The sequence below is a fragment of the Nannospalax galili genome, unplaced genomic scaffold, assembly GCF_000622305.1.
Source record: "Nannospalax galili isolate Female #2095 unplaced genomic scaffold, S.galili_v1.0 scaffold664, whole genome shotgun sequence".
Classification (NCBI taxonomy): domain Eukaryota; kingdom Metazoa; phylum Chordata; class Mammalia; order Rodentia; family Spalacidae; genus Nannospalax; species Nannospalax galili.
The window spans coordinates 700,696-720,283 of record NW_008354274.1 but is presented as its reverse complement, the minus strand read 5'-3'; the positions used below and the strand labels follow the sequence as shown (position 1 = coordinate 720,283).

The window sequence follows — 19,588 nt, the reverse complement described above, 5'->3', positions numbered from 1 at the left end:
GGAGAGGCAGAGGTTGGACTGGCCTAGAACTCCTGATCCTCCTGCCTCCACCTTCCAAGTGCTGGAGTTACAGGCGTGCACCACCACGCCCAGCCTGGTTGGTTGTTTTTTAAACGCAGAAATAGTGGGGGTAGAGGGGAGATTAAAAAGCAAACCTAAGTTATCTTGGAAATACTAATAAAAAGTTGTGAGCTAAGCCGGGCATGGTAGCGCATGCCTTTAATCCCAGCACTTGAGAGTCAGAGGCAGGTGCATCTTTGTGAGACAGCCTGGTCTACATAGTGAGTTCAGGTCAGCTGGGGCTACAGGGAGACCCTGTCTCAAAAAGATCAAAAAAAAAAAAAAAAAAAAAGTTGTAAGCTGATAAGATTTTATTTTTATCCTTCTTAGAAAATCTTTTGTTTCTTTTATTATTGCTTTGAGGCAGACTCTCACTTAATGTAGCCCTGACTGACCTCAAGTAGCCTGTGAGGGCCTCCAACTTGGAGATCTGCCTGCCTCTGCCTCCCCAGGAGTGCCGGGCTAACAGGTATGGACTACCATGCCAGGCTTCTAGGGGTCTATTCCGCTTATCTGTGTAGGAGGGGTTGGAAATCTCAGTCCTTTCCTGGAGGACATGTTAAAGTAGGCCTGTACTCTGCCCTGGGGTAGGGTGAGAAGTCTGTCCTCCAGCTTCCTGACCCTCTGTCTGCCCTGTTTTCAGTCTTCCAAAGCTTAAAAATCAGAAGCTGCTGTAGTGCCTGAGTCTTCCTGCCTCGCCACTTCCTGCTCTTGCCTCTTCTCTGCTTGTTCCTGCTTCCCTGGTCACCTATGTTCTGGAGCAAGGTCGTTTTCGGGTCAGGAACCCTCAATTTGGTGTGTCTGTGCTCTGAGCCTTTTAGCCAAAGCAGGAAGTTGGTGGTGAACATGGCCTGTCAAGCATAGGCCATCAAAGGGGCTCATCTCTCCTCCATGTAAACCAACAGAAACGTGGTCTTCTGCTGGCAGGCTCTAAAGAGCTTTTGGTTCTATCATTTTCACCCCACCACTTGTCTACAACATAGCCTGAGTGGCAGAGACACAGTGAAGGGCCGCACTGAAGGACAAGCCCACCCAGGTTGTGAATACTGTGTTCAAAATGTGGAATGCAGTTCTGGCTTGCTGAACTTGCAGGCTTAGGTGCTCCTGAGAAGCCCTTCATGTCTTCAGGGAGTCAGTGATTGACAGCTGCCAGCTCTATTTAGGTTCTCATACTTTCCCTTAGCGTTTATAAGGTTTTGTTTGTTTTTACTATTTTTATTTTTAGTCTTTCCCTGGTTTTATCGAGAGGTAACTAACAAGTAAAATTGGATATTTTTAAGGTCTACAACACAATGCCTCAGTATACATATGAATTACATGAGTATGGGGAAATGGCTTGGGGGCAAAGCTCTTGCTGTGCAAGCACGAGAATCATGAACCCCAGAACCCATGTAGAGCCAGGCGTGGTAGCACGCAATTGTGATCCCAGTGTCTCTATGGGGAGAGCAGAGGTAGGCAAGAGAATCCCTGAAACAGGTCAGCTAGCCTGGCACACACATGATAATGAGACCCTGTGTCAAATAGGGTGGAAAGGTAAGGACTAACACCTGAGGTCCCCTGACCTCCACATGAGTTTGTGGCATTCACCTACCTGCATCTACACACACCAACATGCACACTCATACAGAAAGTAACCATCTAATATCCTTAGGTTGTCTGAGTCCATTAACAATAGGGTTACCTTGTTAATTATAGAGACCCTGCCTTAGGGTTTACAGAATACATTTTCCAAGTGTCAAATAAGAACATGGTCCAGCTTCATCCCACTGGGCTTGTAGCATCCTCTGCCTTGCCCTTGGTACAGGCCCTGTGTGGCTACTGGGACCACGCTGATTTCTGGTAAAATCTCTGGTCCTGATGGGTGTGGTGGGAGCTGGTTTATGCCTTGTCCTCTCTACACACATCAGCTCTTATTTCTGCATTTGACTTTTTTGCAGGTCCCTAGCTGTTGGTAGTAAGTCCGGTTATAAATTTTTCTCCCTTTCTTCTGTGGATAAACTGGAACAGATCTATGAATGCAGTAAGTGTTTGCTTTATTTTTTCATTAAAAAAAAATAATAAAATAGACCAGGGTGGATATTTCATCACCCCAAAAAGTCATATCTAGTAGCAGTCTGGGTGTCCTAGATCTCTGTGTATTTGCATATGTATAAATGTACAGACATATAAATGTATTTGTTTTCTGGGCTGGGTATTTTTTTTTTTTCTGTCATTTGGTCGAGTCGAAAGTGGCCCTCATATCACAGAGGCTCTATGGGATAGAAATGCTGGGAGCTTAATGTTTCTTTTCATTGTTCACAAAACAGAAGCAGTACCTGTCTCGCACTGTGGTCAGGACTGGGGATTAATAACTGTAAAATAGAATTTGCTGAATATTGCTGGCAGAGTACAGTGGAAAGCTTGGGACTCTTCACATATCCATTGGTTTGTGTGTGGTATATGTGGATGTATGCACTCATGCGTGCCTGTGGAGGTCAGACGTTGACATTAGGAGTCTTTCAATCACTCCACCTTTTTTTTTTTTTTAAATGCATTGAGTGTATTGCCTGCATTGTGTGCTAGTGCACCCGTGTCATGCAGTGCCTATGGAGGTCAGAACCTGGGTCCTCTCCAAGAGCAGTCAGTGCTTTTAACCCCTAAGCCATCTCCAGCCCCTCTACCCTTCACCTTTTTTTTGAGTGTGTGGGGGGTGTCTTTTTTGAGACAGGATCTCCCTGTAGCCCCAGCTGGCCTGGAGCTGGCTATGGAGACCAAGCTGGCCTCAAACTCACAGAGATCCATCTCCAAGTACCGGGATTAAAGGTGTGGCCCACCTCACCTGGTCTCCCTTTATTTTTTAAATGCGGGTCTCTCTCGACCTAGAACTCTTGTATTAGCCTAGACCAGCCAGCCAGTGAGCTCCAAGGATCCACCTGTCTCTGTCTCCCCAACACTGGGGTTACATTCATGCACTGGTGGCACCAGGCTTTTTACGTGGGTGTGGGTTCTGGAGATCTGAACTTGGATCATCTTGGTTGTATGGCAAACACTTTACCTACTCAGCCATCTCCTGGCCCCTATATAGCATAAAAAAATTTCTAATTCCATTTTATTTAGTGTGTTTGTGTGAGAGTATGTGCATGTGCCATGGCACAAGTGTGGAAGTGAGGACAGTATGCAGAAGTCAGAAGTTAAAGAGTGCTCACTGCTTTTGCAAAGGACCCAGATTTGGTTCCCAGCACCCACATTAGATGGCTCACAATCACCTGTAACTCCAGGGGATGTGATACCCTCCTCTGGCCTCCTATCACCTGCACACATATGGTGCCCATAAATTCATGCAAGCATATACGCATATATATAAACTTTCTTAAAAGTTGGGTTTTTTTTGTTTTTTTTTTTTTTGGGGGAGGGGGTGCAGGGGTGGAGTTCAGTGGCAGAACCTGTGCTTAGCATGCATGAGGCCCTGGGTTCAATCCCCAGCACTACAGGAAAAAAAAAGAAATATATACAGAAAGTACTTAATACATTAGCTGGATTGTTAAATGTTAGTTTGTTCTTTATCAGTATCAGAAGCTAAGTGAGAGATTTGAATGTAAAAGAAAAACAAATATAAGTTGGATGAATTAAGCATATTTTATTCTGTAATTTTGTAAAGAAAATAGGAATTTTTTTTTTTTTTTAGGTCCTTTTGAGACAGGGTTTCCCTGTAGCCCCAGCTGGCCTAGATTCACTGTGGAGACCAGGCTGGCCTCTAACTCACAGAGATCCTCCTGCCTCTGCCTCCCGAGTGCTGGGATTAAAGGCATGCACCACTACACCCAGCTAAAAAGTTTTTTTTATTTTGTGTGGGGGGCAGGGGATGCCCATGTGTTATGGCATGAATGTGGAGTTCAGAAGACAGCCTGCAGGAGCCAGTTCTTGCCACCATGTGGGTCCCAGGGATTGGAATCCAGTAACATCCTTGGTAGCAAGTACCTTTACTCAGTGAGCCATCTTACCAGCTCCTCCCCTCCCCCACATTTTAAAAGTCAAATGATTTCAGAGTCAAATGCATCTGTGAGGTACAATCCCTGTCTTAGTACTATAACCAGAACAGTAGCTGTCATCTCTCTCTCTTCTCACTGTTCTCCAGTTTAAAAAAAAAAAAAAAAAAAATATATATATATAGATAGATAGATAGATAGATAGATAGATAGATAGATAGATAGATTGATTGGTTGATTGATTGATTGATTGATTGATTTTATGTGTATGAGTGTTTTGCCTCTCTGTGTGTGAGTACATCATATGTGTGCAGTGTCCACAGAGGCCAGAAGAGGATGTCAGAACCCCTGGAACTGGAGTTACAGGTGATTGTTAACTGCTCTGTGGGTCCTGGGAACCAAACTCAGGTCCTCTGCAGCCGGTGCTCTTAACTACTGAATTGTCTGTCCAGCCCCAGGCTCCCCTTCTTAAAGGTCCCACCACCTCCAGTAGTGGGGTAATCTACCCTGGGGACCAAGCACCCAGCACAGGACCCTCAAACCATATGCAGACTGCAACAGAAAAATGTAGTGATTGGTGTGTGTGTGTGTGTGTGTGTGTGTGTGTGTGTGTGTGTATCAGCACATGTATGCATTTGGGTATCTAGGTTAGGGGACAGACTCCAGTGTAGGTCCTCAGGCACCTTCCAGATCTTTATTGAGACAATGTCTGTCATTGGCCCTAGAACTCCCCCAGGTAGATTAAGCTAGGTGACCGTCGAGTTTCTTGCCATCCCTGGGATTACGAGCAACACCAGGCCCAGCTTATTTGCACGGTTCTAAAGATCCAAACGTAGGTCCTCTCTCTTGTGAGGCAAGTGCTTTGCTGACTAAGCCATCTCCCCAGCCCAGTGATTGATGGTTTTGGTCAGCATAATCCCCTGGGACGTCATCCAAGTGTGTCAGTACTTTGCTCTTTTTCATTGATGAGTAGTGTTCCATGGCATGAGAGCCCCACAACGTAACCATTAGCCATGGAAAAACACGACTGATTTCAGCTTTGGGCTCTTACAAATAAAGCTGCTGTGCATGTTCATGAGTAAAGTTTCTGGGGATATAAATTTTGATTTCCTGGAGATGAGTCTCCAAGAGTACAATTGTGTAGTAATTGCATGTGTAGGTTTTTAAGAAGCTGAGAGGTGGGTATGGTAGCACAAACCTGTAATCCTAACAATTGGGCACAGCATGGGCTATGATCTGTAAAAGCAAAACAAAAGAAACTGAAAAATTAGTTTCCTGGGTGGTGATGGTACCATTTTGGGGGGTGGTGCGGCAGCTTTGAGATAGGGTCTTTGTATGGCCCAGCTGGCCTGGAACTCCCTAGGTGGACCATGCTAGCCAGAGATCTGCCTCTCAAATGCTAGGATTAAAGGTGTGCACCACCATCCCCAGCTTTGATTACCAGTTTGTTTACTGGTATGTGTGTAGTGCCTTTGAAGGTCTAAAGAGGGTGACAGGACCCCCATCTGGGTCCTGGGAGTCAAAACTGGGTCCTCTGGAAGAGTTCTTAACACGTTGACCACCTCTCCAGCCCCAATATTTTGTTTTATTAATTAATGTATGTGTGTGAAGAGGCCAAAAGTCGTATCCCCTGTACTTGGAGTTCCAGGCAGGTATAAATCACCATATGGAGTGCTAGGTACTGAACTCAGATTCCCTGCAAGAGCACCACAAGTCCTGATCTGCTGAGCCATCTCTCTAGCACCCTGGCCCCCACTGTACTACTTTTTTTTCTGACAACGGTAGTAAGGAGTTCAGTTTCTCTATTGTTTTTCAATTGTTCTGATGTTTGTGGTATTATCCCATGGGGGGTGTTGATAATGTTGACCATCTTTTCAGTTTTTTGTTTTTTTGTTTTAACTTTTATGTGTATGAGTATATTGCCTACATGTAGGTAAGCGCACCTGTGTAGTGCAATGAATGCCCACGGAGAACAGAAGTGGCTATTGGATCCCCTGGAACTGGAGTTATAGACAGTTGTTAGCTGCCATGTGGGTGCTGGGATTCGAATCCCGGTCTTATGCAAGAACGGTTAGTGTTCTTAACTGCTGAGCCATCTCTTCAGCCCCAGTTTTTGTTTTTTGGGATAGACAGGTCTCAGCTCTCAATCCTCTTACCTTTCCAGGGCAAGATCACAGGCTTATGCCACCACAGCTAGCTCAGTGTTAAATATCTTATGTGCTTATCACGAGTGTTTTTGCCCTTTGTTTGTTTGTTTGTCTGTCTGAGATGGGGTTGTGTATAGTCCAAGCCAGCCTTGAACTCACTATGTAGTCAAGGATGGTGCTGAACACCTAATTCTCCTACCTACCCTTCCCAAGTTGGTATTATAGGCATGTGCTACCATACCCAGCCTGTTTATTTCTTTAATGTTGAACTTTGTAGGTGCCTTGTTAGCACAGTAGGTAGCACGTCAGTCTAATAATGTTGAACTTTGTGAAGTTGGGGGAGGGGTATATGTGCGTGTGTGCAGGCATGCCTGCCTGTATGTGTACCTATGGAGGGAGTCGTCCTCTGTTGTTCACCACCTTACTTTTTGAGCCCAGGTCTCTCATTGAACCTGGAGCTTGCTATTTCGGTGAGACTGACTGGCCAGTGAGCCTAGGGTTCTTGTCTCTACCACTCCAGTGCTAGCTTTACAGATGTGTGCTGCCATACCCAGCAGGTTCTTGGGATCCCTAATCTAGTCCTTGTGCTTATGCAATAAACTCTTTACCCACTGAGCCATCTCTGCAGCCCGAGCTTTGTGAGTTCTTTGTGTGTTCTAGGCATTTGTCCTTTGCTGGACATAGAGCCTGTAAATATTCTCTCCCCTCCACATTCAACATTTGAGCAGTTCTGTACCTGGCTGGGACCTCACCCTGAGCCCAGGATTGTTGTTAGGAAGCTGCAATGTTTGTTATTTGTCTCTCTAGGCTGTGATTTCGGGGAGAGTCCCGCTCTCTCATACTGATTATCAGCATGAGCATAAAGTCTGGGGGAACCAGGTCTTTTTACTAGCCGTGCCAGTACCCCCTGGGGACCAGTACTGTCAGCTCTGCTTCCTCTGTGGTCTGTGTTCCATTTTGGAACTCCATTTTTCCTGTTACTGTCTCAGGAAGGGAGGTTGAGAACTTGTGGGCAGACTCCTCACTTGCACTGTGCCCACTCTGCAAGTAATGCTCAGTCCTGAGGAGCTGCAGCTCCAGTATTCCGCTTGCTAGAGAGGAGTGGCAGGCATATTCCTGCCCTCAGGACAGCTGTGTCTAAATGGAGGAGGCCCAGGACTGATTGACTCTGTCCAGGGTGAGACTTAGGACCCAGTGGCGAGAAAAAACACCACCCACCCAGCCCTTAGCATAAGCTGAGGAGGACACAGGTTTCAATCTTAGAATTCAAGTCCCAGCCACTAGAAGGGCAGAGACCATCCACTTCTGCTCCAGATGATCCTGCAGATGCCCTGGACTCTATGCTGGAGTGTGTCCTGTTGTGTCTCTAGACATTCCACTTCTTCTGTGCTCAGACTTAACCTCCTGGTACCATTAACCCTTCCCGTAGTACCTAAAAGCCTAGCTGAGATGGTACCTGGTGTAATGTAGACATTACCCAATGATGACTGATGTCAGGTATAGGTCATCCGTCAGTCCTCACATCTCCAGGCTGGACCCCTCTGGATAGCTTAGCTCAGGGAAAGGATCCCCTGGCTTTACAAATGACTGAAATGCTGACCAAATCTAAATCCAGTGGCATGCCTTACGCTGTTCAGTTGTGATGTCTCTTTAGGTGACTATTTGGAAATCTACAGTTCTGCCTTGTTCAGATGCCCAGTGTGTAAAGAGGACAAAGAATTCCAGTATCAGGCCAGGTGTGGTGGTGGCAAAGACAGGAGGATCTCTGTGAAATCGAGGCCAGCCTGGTATATGTACCAAGTTCCAGGCCAGCTGGGGCTGCAGAGAGACGCTGTCCCCAAAACAAAGAATGTAGAGCCTGGTCCTCACTTTTCCTCAGTCTGAACTTCGAGGCTGGCTTTTGGTTGAAACAGATTGATATGCCTTGACAGAATCTTTTAAGAAGTGGGTCCTTACTGACTGGTGAATGAGTCATGTACCCATTTCTCTGTCCCCTTGGTGAACTTCAGTCCTTGGAAATAGAGGATGGAGGCAGGAGAGATGGGTCAGTGGTTAAGAACACTTGGAGAGGACCTGGGTTTGATTCCCAGTACCCACCTAGCAGCTTACAGCCATCTGTAACTCCAGTTCCAGGGGATCCAACACCCTCTTTTGACCTCCATGGGCATTGTACAACATGGGTGTAGTTACACACATGCAGGCAGTACACTCATACACATAAAATTTTAAAAAGAGAGAAAGAAATAGAGGATGAAGCAGGCAAAGAACATTTCCAGATAATACTTAAAAATTTTTTTTAATATTTATTATTTTTATAATAATAGGCTGACCTCAAACTCAACAATGTAGTTGAGGATAACCTTGACTTTCTGATCCTCCTGCCTCCACCTTCCAAGTGTTGAGATTACAGACTTGCAACATTAGTTGCAGTTTTGATGCATGGCCTGGAACCCAGGGCTTTTCTACATGCTAGGCAATTACTCTGCCAGCTGAGCCACATGATGGTTTCAAACTTAGGGAAAGTTGCAAGGACTCTTGGGTGCTCTTTGCCCGTGGTTTGTATCTGTCCTGTGTGTTCTTGTGTTTTCTCTGTAGGCACATGTCTCAGTGTTTGAAGGCTCACAATACACTTATGTGCCATACCTCTAAACTATTACTGCAACAGAATTGTCCACTTTGGGACAAAATACACAAAAGATCAGGACTTAGTGTTTCTAAAATTTCAAAGAAGTTTAGAAGTGACATCTGGCCAACAACCCATAGAAAACAGATGGTGCAGAGACCCGAAAGTTCAGTGCCACAATAGGAAGAAGATCACCCTATACTATCAGGGACTTTTGTGGAAGAGGTTAGTGAAAAGAATGTAAGAGCCAGAGGAAGGGGTAGAGAGTTACCTAGAAGTGTCCTTCAACCACTATGCGGGCAAGCTATAGTCATACCTCCTCCTTCCCACACTCCTCAAAGAGTCAGTGGGGGAGTCAGTTACCATTCCCACCCAATCAGTCAACCTTAGCTGCATGTGGGGGAGGGGCTAAGGATTTATAAGCTGAGAATACCATGAGGCACCTCTCTCACCATTTTGTGCAGCTGTTAGGAAGTCACAGGATCTATATTTGTGTGTGGCCTTTCCAGCACAGCCATAAATGGGGTGGGGGGGCACCCACTCTTCTGTAAATAAACCCCTACACTATGCTCCATTAGCAAGCCCAATAAACTAGTTAGGATTCCCCCCCCCCAACAAAAGAACAGAGCTAATGGAAACCTTCATTATTCCATCAAAGTTGACCCCATGTTGGCAAACCCTTTGATCTTTGATTTCTTATTCATATTTTTCCCCCCTTAAACTTCATTGTATATATTTTTTTGTGTAACCTGCTTCAAGTTATTTCTGGAAAAATGTGTTTAAAATTGTCTGTCTTTGGAATAATAAAAATACTCTAAAGTTTTTTATAAAGTGATCTTCCAGATTCCACATGGTATGAGAAGCTCTAAGTAAGGACAGTGCCCTCACAATCATTGCCTTCTAAAAGGCCATGTAGTCAGCAGGGCCAGGGCCCAGCAGATGCCTGGAGCCTTGGTAGTTAGGAAGCCCTTTGTGCTCAGAGCACTTTCTCTTGGCCTCCTTTCTTGGTCGTGAAGCTGATCTTCATTTACCTCCTGGATCATCATCAGCATCATCAGGCTGAGAGGTGACACTCTCTGACAGTGGTCCATTTGAAAGGCCACAGACCAGTCAGAATATTCATTTCCATGAAATTTATATTAATGGAGTCACCTCCCTTTGCCTTAGTCTGCAGTAATAGAGCATCATCAGCTCCTAACTGGCACCGCTGGCCAGCACCAGGCACAGACAGGCAGGTGTAGAAGTGTGTCCCATCAATTATTTAACGGTTTCCTTCTTCCCTTCCCACTTCAGGAGCTGTGTTGTTTCCAGTATCCCCCTACTCTTCTATTCATCTGCTAGGACAGATTTGTAGACAGGCGCTCTCAAGGAAGGAAGCAGGCAAAACTGTGGCAGAGGCCACCTGAAAGCTGGGCCATCACCACTAAGGTCACGGAAGTTTATGTTCGGTGGGCATCAACCTGAGTGCGCTCTGCTGGGAGCATGCCATCTCGAAAGGACAGTGCTGCTAATTCTGCCTGTCCTTTGACTAGCCCATCTTGGTCTCCAACCTACTCACTGTTTCTTGGAAGGGCTGAGCTGTCTGTCTTTGACCAAAATGAGTGGAAAAAGATGGTACTTGGTGTGGGGGGCTAATGCTTTGCTGCTATGCTGCTTCTGTCAACTGTGCAGTTTAATATAAGAACATTAGCTCTGGGGGCTAGAGAGATGGCTCAGCAGTTAAGAGCACTGACTGCTCTTGCAGAGGATCCGGGCTCAATTCCCAGCACCCATGTGGCAGCTATGAACCATCCTTAATTCCAGTTCCAGGGGAATCCGAAGCCCTCTTCTGACCTCCGCGGCATTGCACGACACAGGTGCGCTCACATACATGCAGGCAATACACTCATAAAAATAATAAATAAAATATTTTAACAAAAACAAAAAACAGTGCTGGGCTACTGAGATGACTCAGGGAGCAAAGCACTTGCCACACAAACATGAGGACCTCATTTGGGATCCTCAGCACCCATACAAAAAGTTAGGTGTAGTGGTATGTGTCTAAAACCCTAGTGCTGGAGGGTAAAGGGAATGGAGACAGAAAGATCACTGGAGCTTGCTGGCCAGACAGTCTAGCCAGTCTTTGAGCTCCCAGGTTCTGTGAGAGATGGTTCAGTGGGTGAATTTAGCTTGACCACCTGAGTTCCATCCTGGGGACCCACAGAATAGAAGAGAGAATCTATTCCTGCAAGTTGTCCTCTGACCTCCACATGTGTGCTGTGTCATGCATGCGTGTGTATAGATAGACACACACAGAGTAAATGGAATTCTATTTTTAAATCATGAGCAGTGATAGAAGACATCTGACATTCATCTCTGGCCTCCACACACATGTACATGCATACATATTCACACACAAAATACACACAGCTCTTCATGGTCACTCAGGTGGGAGAAGGTCTCCCTTGTTTGCAGAGGACCTCACCCTTTTCCTGGTTACTGGCCTTTGGAAGTCAGATCAAAATTCTGGATAGTTCCCTCCAAAAAACTCAGTAGCTGACTTATGTCTTATAGTGTTTCAAGAGGAATCTTTCCCCCCAGTGCCTGTCTGAACATGGCCTGGAGTTGAAGGACTGGAGTCTGGGAGGTTCTGCCCCACACTTAGTTCTGTCTTGGCCCTGCGGCCCATTTTCTCAGGGGTGGCAGGACTTATTCAGAGTCCTCTGTTGCTTGTGTCAGAAACTTCTTGCATCAGATCTTAATATATCAGCCAAAGTTCAAATCCCTGCAGTGGGCTACCTGGGATGGTTTTTAGTGCCTCTTTGGGATTATAATTTATATACCTTTACCATCTATAAATCTGTGAAATATCCTGTTCAGTGGGTTGTAGTGTATTTGCTAAGCTGTGTAGCCTACCATCATTGAATTTTCAAATGTCATCTGGCAAAGAAAGCCAAGTCCTTTAGCTGTCACTCCCTGTTCCTCCCACCATCCAACCCCACTGCACTCATTGCTTTCTAGATCTATAGGTTTGTTATCTGGGCATCAAAAATAAATGTAACCATGCGTGGCTGGCTCCGTTCACGTGTTTCCATGATGCTTCCTGCCATAGCAGGTGTCAGTCCTTTGTCTGTGTTCCTGAGTACTCTTGTGACTTTTGGCTGTCCAGCATGGTTCATACACTCACCTGTGCACATGTGGGCTGTTTGCATTTCCTGGCATCTGCCTTGGACTTTGGTGTGCAAGCTGTAAGCTGCGTGTGTTCTCATTTCACTGAGGAGACGCCTGGAGGAGTGGAGTGAGTGACTGGATGTCCTTGCCTTGTCTGATGCAGAATCTGGCTGCAAGAGCTTCCTGGAGGTGGAAAGGCTGATCCACAGATAGGCCTGCCAGACAAGCCCATGCCACTCCACCCTTAGCAGCCAGGACCAATGCTGGCCTCAGCTGCGCCTGTTCCTGGTTGTTCTAAGTTCATTTACCTTGATTACAGTTCTTTTTCTATTTTCTTGAACTGGGCATAGAACCCAGGGCCTTGAACATGGTACGTCAGGGCTTCGCTGCTGAGGCCACACTTTAGCCAGATTTTCAGTTAGTGAATCAGTAATAGTTGAACTTTTTTTTTTTTTTTTTTTTTTGAGACAGGGTCTCTCTGTAGCCCCAACTGTCCTGGAACTCGCTATGTAGACCAGGCTGGCCTTGAACTCACAGAGATCTGCCTGCCTCAGCTTCCCAAGTGCTGGGACTAAAGGCATGAGCCAGCACGCCCAGCCTAGCTGGACTTTTTTTTATAATATACTTTGTCCCTTTGCTTTTTTTCTTTTTTCATTAAGCTGCCTGTGCCTCTTGTTTGTTGACTTTAGTTTTTACCTTACTGCAGATTGCACCTAAACCCTCAAGCATGCTAGGCAAGTGCTTTACCACTGGGTAAAACTATGTCTCCAATCCTGTTTTTAGTTGTTTTTTTTTTTTAACATTTATTTGTTCAGGGAGGGAGGGCAGGCTGTGATCAGAGGACAGCTTGGGAGAGTCAATTTCGTTTCCATCCTGTCAGTTCCAGAGACTGAACTTCATCTGTCATCCTTGGCAACAAGTGCCCTTACCTGCTGAGCCATCTCACCAGCTCTGTGGTTTTGTCCCATACCACTCCCTCTGTCCCACATTTATTGAAAATATTAAAGAGTAGCAGAAAAGATTGAAACAGCTCCACATAGTGTTTTGAAGTTCATCCCAACTATAGGCTGAGTGACCTGCAGGTTAAAGAGACTGCCGAGGTCCAGAAGCTTCAGCATTCCCATAGCGTCGGGACCCACCTCAGTGATCTGATCCAGGGCTGAGACCTCAGTTCATAATTATCTCTCCCCTCTCTTTTCCTCCTGCAACTTGATGGAGATACCTCTCACAGGACCTCTCTGAATGGGCTTCATCAGACTGATATAGCTGCTCTCACCCTTGTTGGTGTGGAAGTCATTCCTCGAGCGCATGTAGTATTTCTCAGTGACCCGGGCCACTGCCTTCACAGTTTTGGTGCTAACTCGGCCTATGTTGGCAGATCCTGGTAAAAGAAGTGTTTTATTTTTCTATTGGATCATTTGTCTCTTGCTGACTTAAAGCAAATTAATAAATTTGTTGTGAGTTGTAAATTTTTTGGACTGTCATTTGCATTTTAACCTTATTTAAGAGTTTGATTATCCCTGCCATTCTGAAGTCTTTGTATATTTAAACATTTCTCCTATAGTAAGATATTTTCCATGTTTTGATTCTTTGTCATACTAAGTGTGTGGTACACCTGAAGTTTCTCTGATGGGAGAAGTCTGCTTCATTCCATGTCTCTGGAAGATACTTTTCTCATATTCACGTAGAGGGGCTTACTGAAGTATTTAGGGGCACGTGTCAGGATGAGCTTTTGAGACTGCTGGAAATAAAAATACACTTGAGGGGCAGGGGATGTAGTGCGTGTGGTAGAGAGCTCACCTTGCATGCATGAGACCGTGGGTTCAAATCCTAATATCACAGGGAAAGAAAAGAAAAAAGTCCTTATTGCTAAGTGGCAGAAGTCTGTTAAGTCCACCTAAAGGATCAGGACATTGCACCTTTGTGAGTATTTACAGATAAAGCCAGGCATTGGGGCACGAGCCTTTAATCTCACACTCAGGAGACAGAAGCAGGAGGATTGCTACTAGTTGGAGGACACCTTGGTCTTCTTGATGAGTTCCAGGCCAGCCGGTGCTACATAGCAAGGCCTGTCTCAAAACAAAGAAAAAGAAAAAGCAGTTACAAATTGCCTTCCTGCTTCCACTCCCCTTGCCCAAACCTGGAACAAGCTAAGGGTTGTGCCTCATGTGTCTATTCCCAGCACTTGGGAGGCTACCACGAGTTTGAGGCCAACCTGAACTGCATAGTACCAAGCCAGCCAGGGCTGTAGTATAAGACCCTGGCCCAAAGCAAACAAACAAAATCCTAAAAGAGGGCTGTCCTAGTTTGTTTCTCCATTGCTGTGACAAAATACTCCAATACCAACCTGGGGAGGAAAGGGTTTATTCAGCTTACATCTCCCGGGTCATAGTTCATCACAGAGCCCAAGGTGGGAACTCAGGGCAGGAATCTGGAAGCAGGAGCTGGAGTACAGGCCATGGAGGAATGAGGCTTACTGGCTTGTTCCCCTGGCCCCTGCTCAGCCTGCTTTCTTACACAACACAGGCCCACCTGCCCAGGGGTGGTGCCACTCACAGTGAGCTGGGCCCTCCCACATCACTCAACAATCAAGAAGATGCCTCACGGACATGGCCACAGGCCAGTCCAGTGAAGGCAATTCCCTAATTGAGGCTCCCTCAACCCAAGTGTGTCAAGTTGACACTAAAGCTATCCAGCACAAGGGCTCAGTAGGTAAAAGCCCTTGCTGCACAGGCCTGATGACCTGCATTTGATCCCCAGAACCCATGTAAGGATGGAAGGAAAAAACCGTCACCGAGGTTGTCTCTGACCTCCACACATGTGCCATGGTAGGAATGTACCTCCATACACACACACACACACACACACACACACACACACACAATGATAATAAATAAAATTACCAGTGAATTATATGGCTTCTTGTACAAGTGAAAATTTTAAATTACATTTTTTTATGTTGTGTGTATGTGGGCATGGTTATCACTGAACAATTCTGGGTATTGGTTCTCGCATTCTACCGTTTAGACTCCGGGGCTCAAACTTAGTAATGAGGCTTGGCAACAGGTGCCTTACCCTGGGGAGCTATCGCTATAGCCTGCCAACCTTTTTTCTTGAGATAGGGTCTTGATATGTAGCCCAGACTGCCCTGGAACTCATGGTCCTCCAGCCTTCACTCCTGAGTGCTGGCACTCCTGGTGGGCACCCCAGCTTTATGCATCTGTGGTTTTGACTTATACCCTAGTACTTATTAAATCCATGTACTCTAGTAGTTGCTTCATAGACTGAAGATAGCATGTTAATGACTTCCTTCTTGAGTTGTGGTGAGCTAGATACTCCAGCGGAATGGTGTAGTCTTCATGCCTGAATCTGGCTCCAAGGACAGAATGCAGATCTCTACCATTGAGAATTAGCTATGGATTTTTCAGCACATGAAAATCAGTTAAAGATTTTTCTTCCTATTCCTGGGTTTCTAAGAGTATGTTCTTGTTGCTTGGGACTTTGGTTTTGTATTGAGACAGGTCTCTTATAGCCCAGGCTAGCCTCAAAATCACTTTGTAGCTGAGGATGACCTTGGATTTCTGATGCTGCCGCCTCCACTTCTGTAGTTGTGTGTCACCCCACCCCGTTTATGTGGTGCTGAGAGTAGAACTCCTGGCCTTGTGCATGCTAGGGAAGCACGCTCCTGACTGAGCTGTACCACCAGATTCCTTGGCTTAGTTCTTCTTCTTTTTTTTTTTTTTTTCAGTCTTTTTGAGACAGGGTCTCCCTGTAGCCCCAGCTGTCCTCCTGGAACTCACTATGTAGACCAGGCTGGCCTTGAACTCACAGAGATCCATCTGCCTCTGCCTCCGCCTCCCAAGTGCTGGGACTACAGGTGTTCCGTTCCCAGCACCCACATAGGATAGCCCACAATTGTCAGTAACTCCAGCTCTAGGGGATCTAGTACTGTCCTGGCAGCTGCACTCATACAAACATACACAAACACACACAGACATAATTAAAACATAAAAATAAAATCTTTAAAAAAGAAAGATCACATTTGAATTCATGGTCCTCCCCCTGCTGGCCATAATCTCTGCTTTGCCACAACAGGCCTTCTGCAGGTCCTTCTCCAGTCCCTTGTGTCTTTACATGTCAGCCCTCAGCTGGGAACTGTGCACAGAGGACTCGAATTTTTTTCACCACTCTGTCAATGGATGGCTATAAAGTCCCCAGGAGAGCTCAGCTGGGGTTCCAAGAAAACATTAGCCTGTGATAGGCTGCACTTGACTGTATTTAAAAAGGCAAGCTCAACAGTTTAATTAAAGGGACCAGAGGATTTAGGTAAAATTTATTTAAAGTGAAAAAAAACAAATCAGAGCCTATGAGATGGCTCAGTGGTAAAGGCACTTGCCGCCAAGCCTGATGACTTGAGTTTGATTCTAGGATCCACATGCTTGGAAGGAGAGGACTGGTTCCCAAGGGTTGTCCTGTGACCTCCACCCCCTTCTCTGCCCCACAATTTAAAAAATTTTTAGTTTAAAAAAAAAAAATGGGCCTGGAGAGATGGCTCAGCAGTTAAGAGCATTGACTGCTCTTGCAGAGGACCTGGGTTCGAGTCCCAGCACCCACATGGTGGCTACAAACCGTTCTTAACTCCAGTTCCAGGGGAATCCAAAGCCCTCTTCTGACCTCCGAGGCATTGTATGACATGAGTGCACTCACTTATATGCAGGCAATATACTCATATACATAAAATAAAAATAATAAATAAAATTTTTAATCAGTTTTGCCTGGCATGGTGGCACACGCCTTTAATCCCAGCACTCAGGGGGCAGAGGCAGGCGGCTCTTTGTGAGTTGGAAGCCAGCCTGGTCTACACAGTGAGTTCCAGGACAGCTGGAGCTACAGGGAGACCCTGTCTCAAAAAGACTAAAAAAAATCAGTTTTGTGCTATGGAAATGACTGAGTCAGTAAAGCACTTGCCTGAGAGGACCTGAAGCCATGTAAAACATCAGGTACACTGGTATATACCTGTAATTTCAGCCAGGGAGATGGAATCCAAGGAAAGGAGAATCCCTGGAAGATCATGGGCCAGCCTGGCCTACATTCCAGACCAATGAGAAACTCTGTCTCAAACAAAAAGGTGGAAGACTTAGGACAACCAGAACCCAGGGCTGCCCTCTTACCTCCCCATGAGTTCTGTGCCCACACATATACCTACACCCACAAGAATGCACATATACACACTCACCCAGAATCAGTTTTATGTAGTCCAGGCTTTCCTATAACATGTACCAGCTCTAGAATTACCACAGCTGTAAGTCCAGCTTTTCCTTCACTATCACATTATCAGCACTCCGCCTCACTACCACCAACAGCAGAGCCAGAAGGAGGATCTTTTGTTTTTTTGAGACAGGTTCTAGCTAGGTAGCCCTAGTTGGCCTTGTACTTACTATGTCTAACAGTATGGCCTTGACAATAGGGAGCCTCCCAAGTGCTAGTACCACTGAAGCTGGCTTGCTTGGTGGGAGTAGGGGCCATGTATCTGTGCATGTTTTTGTGTGAATGTAGGTATGTGTGGTGAGGCTAGAAATCAACATCAGGTGTGTTTATCATCCTCCTCCTCATGTGTTTGAGACATGATCACTGAACCTGGAGCTGGCCAATTCAGTAAGACTAGCTGGCCAGTGGGCTCCAGAGATTCTGATGTCTATCCCCACTGCTAGAATACCAGACATAGAGTACCATGTCCTGCTTTTTACATGGGTGCTGGGACTTGAACTCAGGTCCTCCTCCCATCTCCCCAGCACTACTTAACCTTCTTTTTTTTTTTTTTTTGTCCTTTTGAGACAGGGTCTCCCTTGTAGTCCCAGCTGTCCTGGAACTCACTATGTAGACAAAGCTGGTCTTGAACTCACAGAGATCTGCCTGCCTCTGCCTCTCGAGTGCTGGGATCAAAGGTGAAAAATGGCAAACTGACTCATTGTAAGCTGGTGAGCAGCTGTAGCTTGGGCCTTAGCCTGGGGGCTTGCATCTTACTCTTTGATGTTATTGTTTGATTTTCCTAAACTAAGAAGTGTAGACTGGTGAGGTGGATCAGCAGGTAAGGTACTTGCCTCAAAGCCTGCCAACCTGTGTTCAGTCCCTAGGACCCACGTGGTAGAAGGACTTATACTGGTTTTCCTCTGACCTCCACACATAGGCTGTGATGCACACACACAAAATAAATAATGTAAACTGAAAGTGTATTTGAAGCCATGCCATCTAATCCCAGCAGCAAAACTTATTTAAAGGAGCCCTTCTGCATGATTCTGTAATTTGGCATCTGCGTTTGCACAGGGGATGTGATCTCTATTTATAGTGGCAGCACAGCAAAGTCTAGATGAGGATTTCCCTCCCCTTCCATCCTGTGATGGTCAGGGACATGTTGGCCCCTGTAGGTGCTGTGGTGCTCCCTTCTCTGTGTCAGGTGTCTGTGGACAGGTCACTGCCTTGACTGTAGGTGTGCATGCACACACAGTTTTGTGTTTTCTTCTGATTCCAGCCGATACTGAAGATGTGTGCATTGTGGAAAGGCTGTTCTCAAGCAGCTTAGTGGCCATCGTGAGCCTCAAAGCTCCCAGGAAGCTGAAGGTTTGCCACTTTAAGAAGGGAACCGAGATCTGCAACTATAGCTACTCCAACACCATACTGGCCGTGAAGCTCAACAGGCAGGTGAGTGGCCCCTGGGCTGCAAATGGCTCAGTTGGTAGAGTAACTTGCCCAGCATGCAGACTCCTGGATTCCATCCCAAGCACAGCCTCAAATCAGGCGTGGTGGTGTGCACCTGTAACCTAAGTTCTTGGGAGGTAGAGACAAGAGGATGAGAGGTTCAAGGTCATCCTGAGTTCAAGGCCAGCCTAGGCTACATTGAGAGACTGTCTCCAAAACAAAAAAGGGGGTGCTGGGGCGATTGCTCGGTGGATAAGAATGCTTACTACACAGAATAAGGACCTGAGTTTGAATCCCTGGTACCCACATAAAAAGCCAGGTGTGGCCATGAGAACCAGTATCCCCAGCGCTGAGGGGGCAGAGGCATGGTTGCTGTGGCATGCTGGCCACCAGCCTAGCTCTAGGGTTGGTGAGAGACCCCGTCTCAAGGGAATGAAGTAGAACATGATAGAGCAGGATACTGATGTCCTCCTCTGACCTCTGCACACATACCTGGATCTCACACACCACAAGACCAAGTGTGTTCTGTCACTCAGTGCTCCTACCATGCCTCACACCCTCAGTGTCTGGACTGTGCACTGTCTGGTTCTCACGCCCCTTCACGCAGCCAAACTGACAGCTCTGTTCTCATCCCAAGCTGTGCTCAGATGGTCCCATGCATAACCCTGGCCTCGTCCCTGCCTGCCCATCCCACTTGTATTCTCAAAACCAGACATACCATCAGGTTTCTGTCCGTCTGCATGCTTGTGAGAGATGGTTGGAGCTTTTCACTTAGTACTGTCTTTTGCCTTTGTATATGTTACTTTTAAAAATCTCTTAATTCTGGGCCTAGAGAGATGGCTCAGCGGTTAAGAGCACTGACTGCTCTTGCAGAGGATGCAGGTTCGATTCCCAGCACCCACATAGTGGCTGTGAACCATCCTTAACTCCAGTTCCAGGGGGATCCG

The 19,588-nt window shown here is 46.2% G+C and overlaps 1 protein-coding gene and 1 pseudogene across 8 annotated transcripts in view; one reads left to right on the top strand and one right to left on the bottom strand.

Annotated features, from left to right (window-relative positions):
• Positions 1–19,588, top strand: part of Wipi2 (WD repeat domain, phosphoinositide interacting 2) — a 37,341-nt gene that overhangs the window by 5,047 nt on the left and 12,706 nt on the right. For all 8 annotated transcript variants that reach the window (XR_003846822.1, XR_003846821.1, XM_029555125.1 and 5 more), the window contains exons 2-3: positions 1,998–2,080; positions 18,475–18,644. Coding sequence is in view for 6 of the 8 variants with exons in the window: in XM_029555125.1 (XP_029410985.1) it covers positions 1,998–2,080; positions 18,475–18,644 (253 nt within the window). In the remaining 2 variants the exon portion in view is untranslated. The remainder of the gene's footprint in view (positions 1–1,997; positions 2,081–18,474; positions 18,645–19,588) is intronic.
• LOC115067412 lies at positions 12,774–15,348 on the bottom strand (annotated as a pseudogene).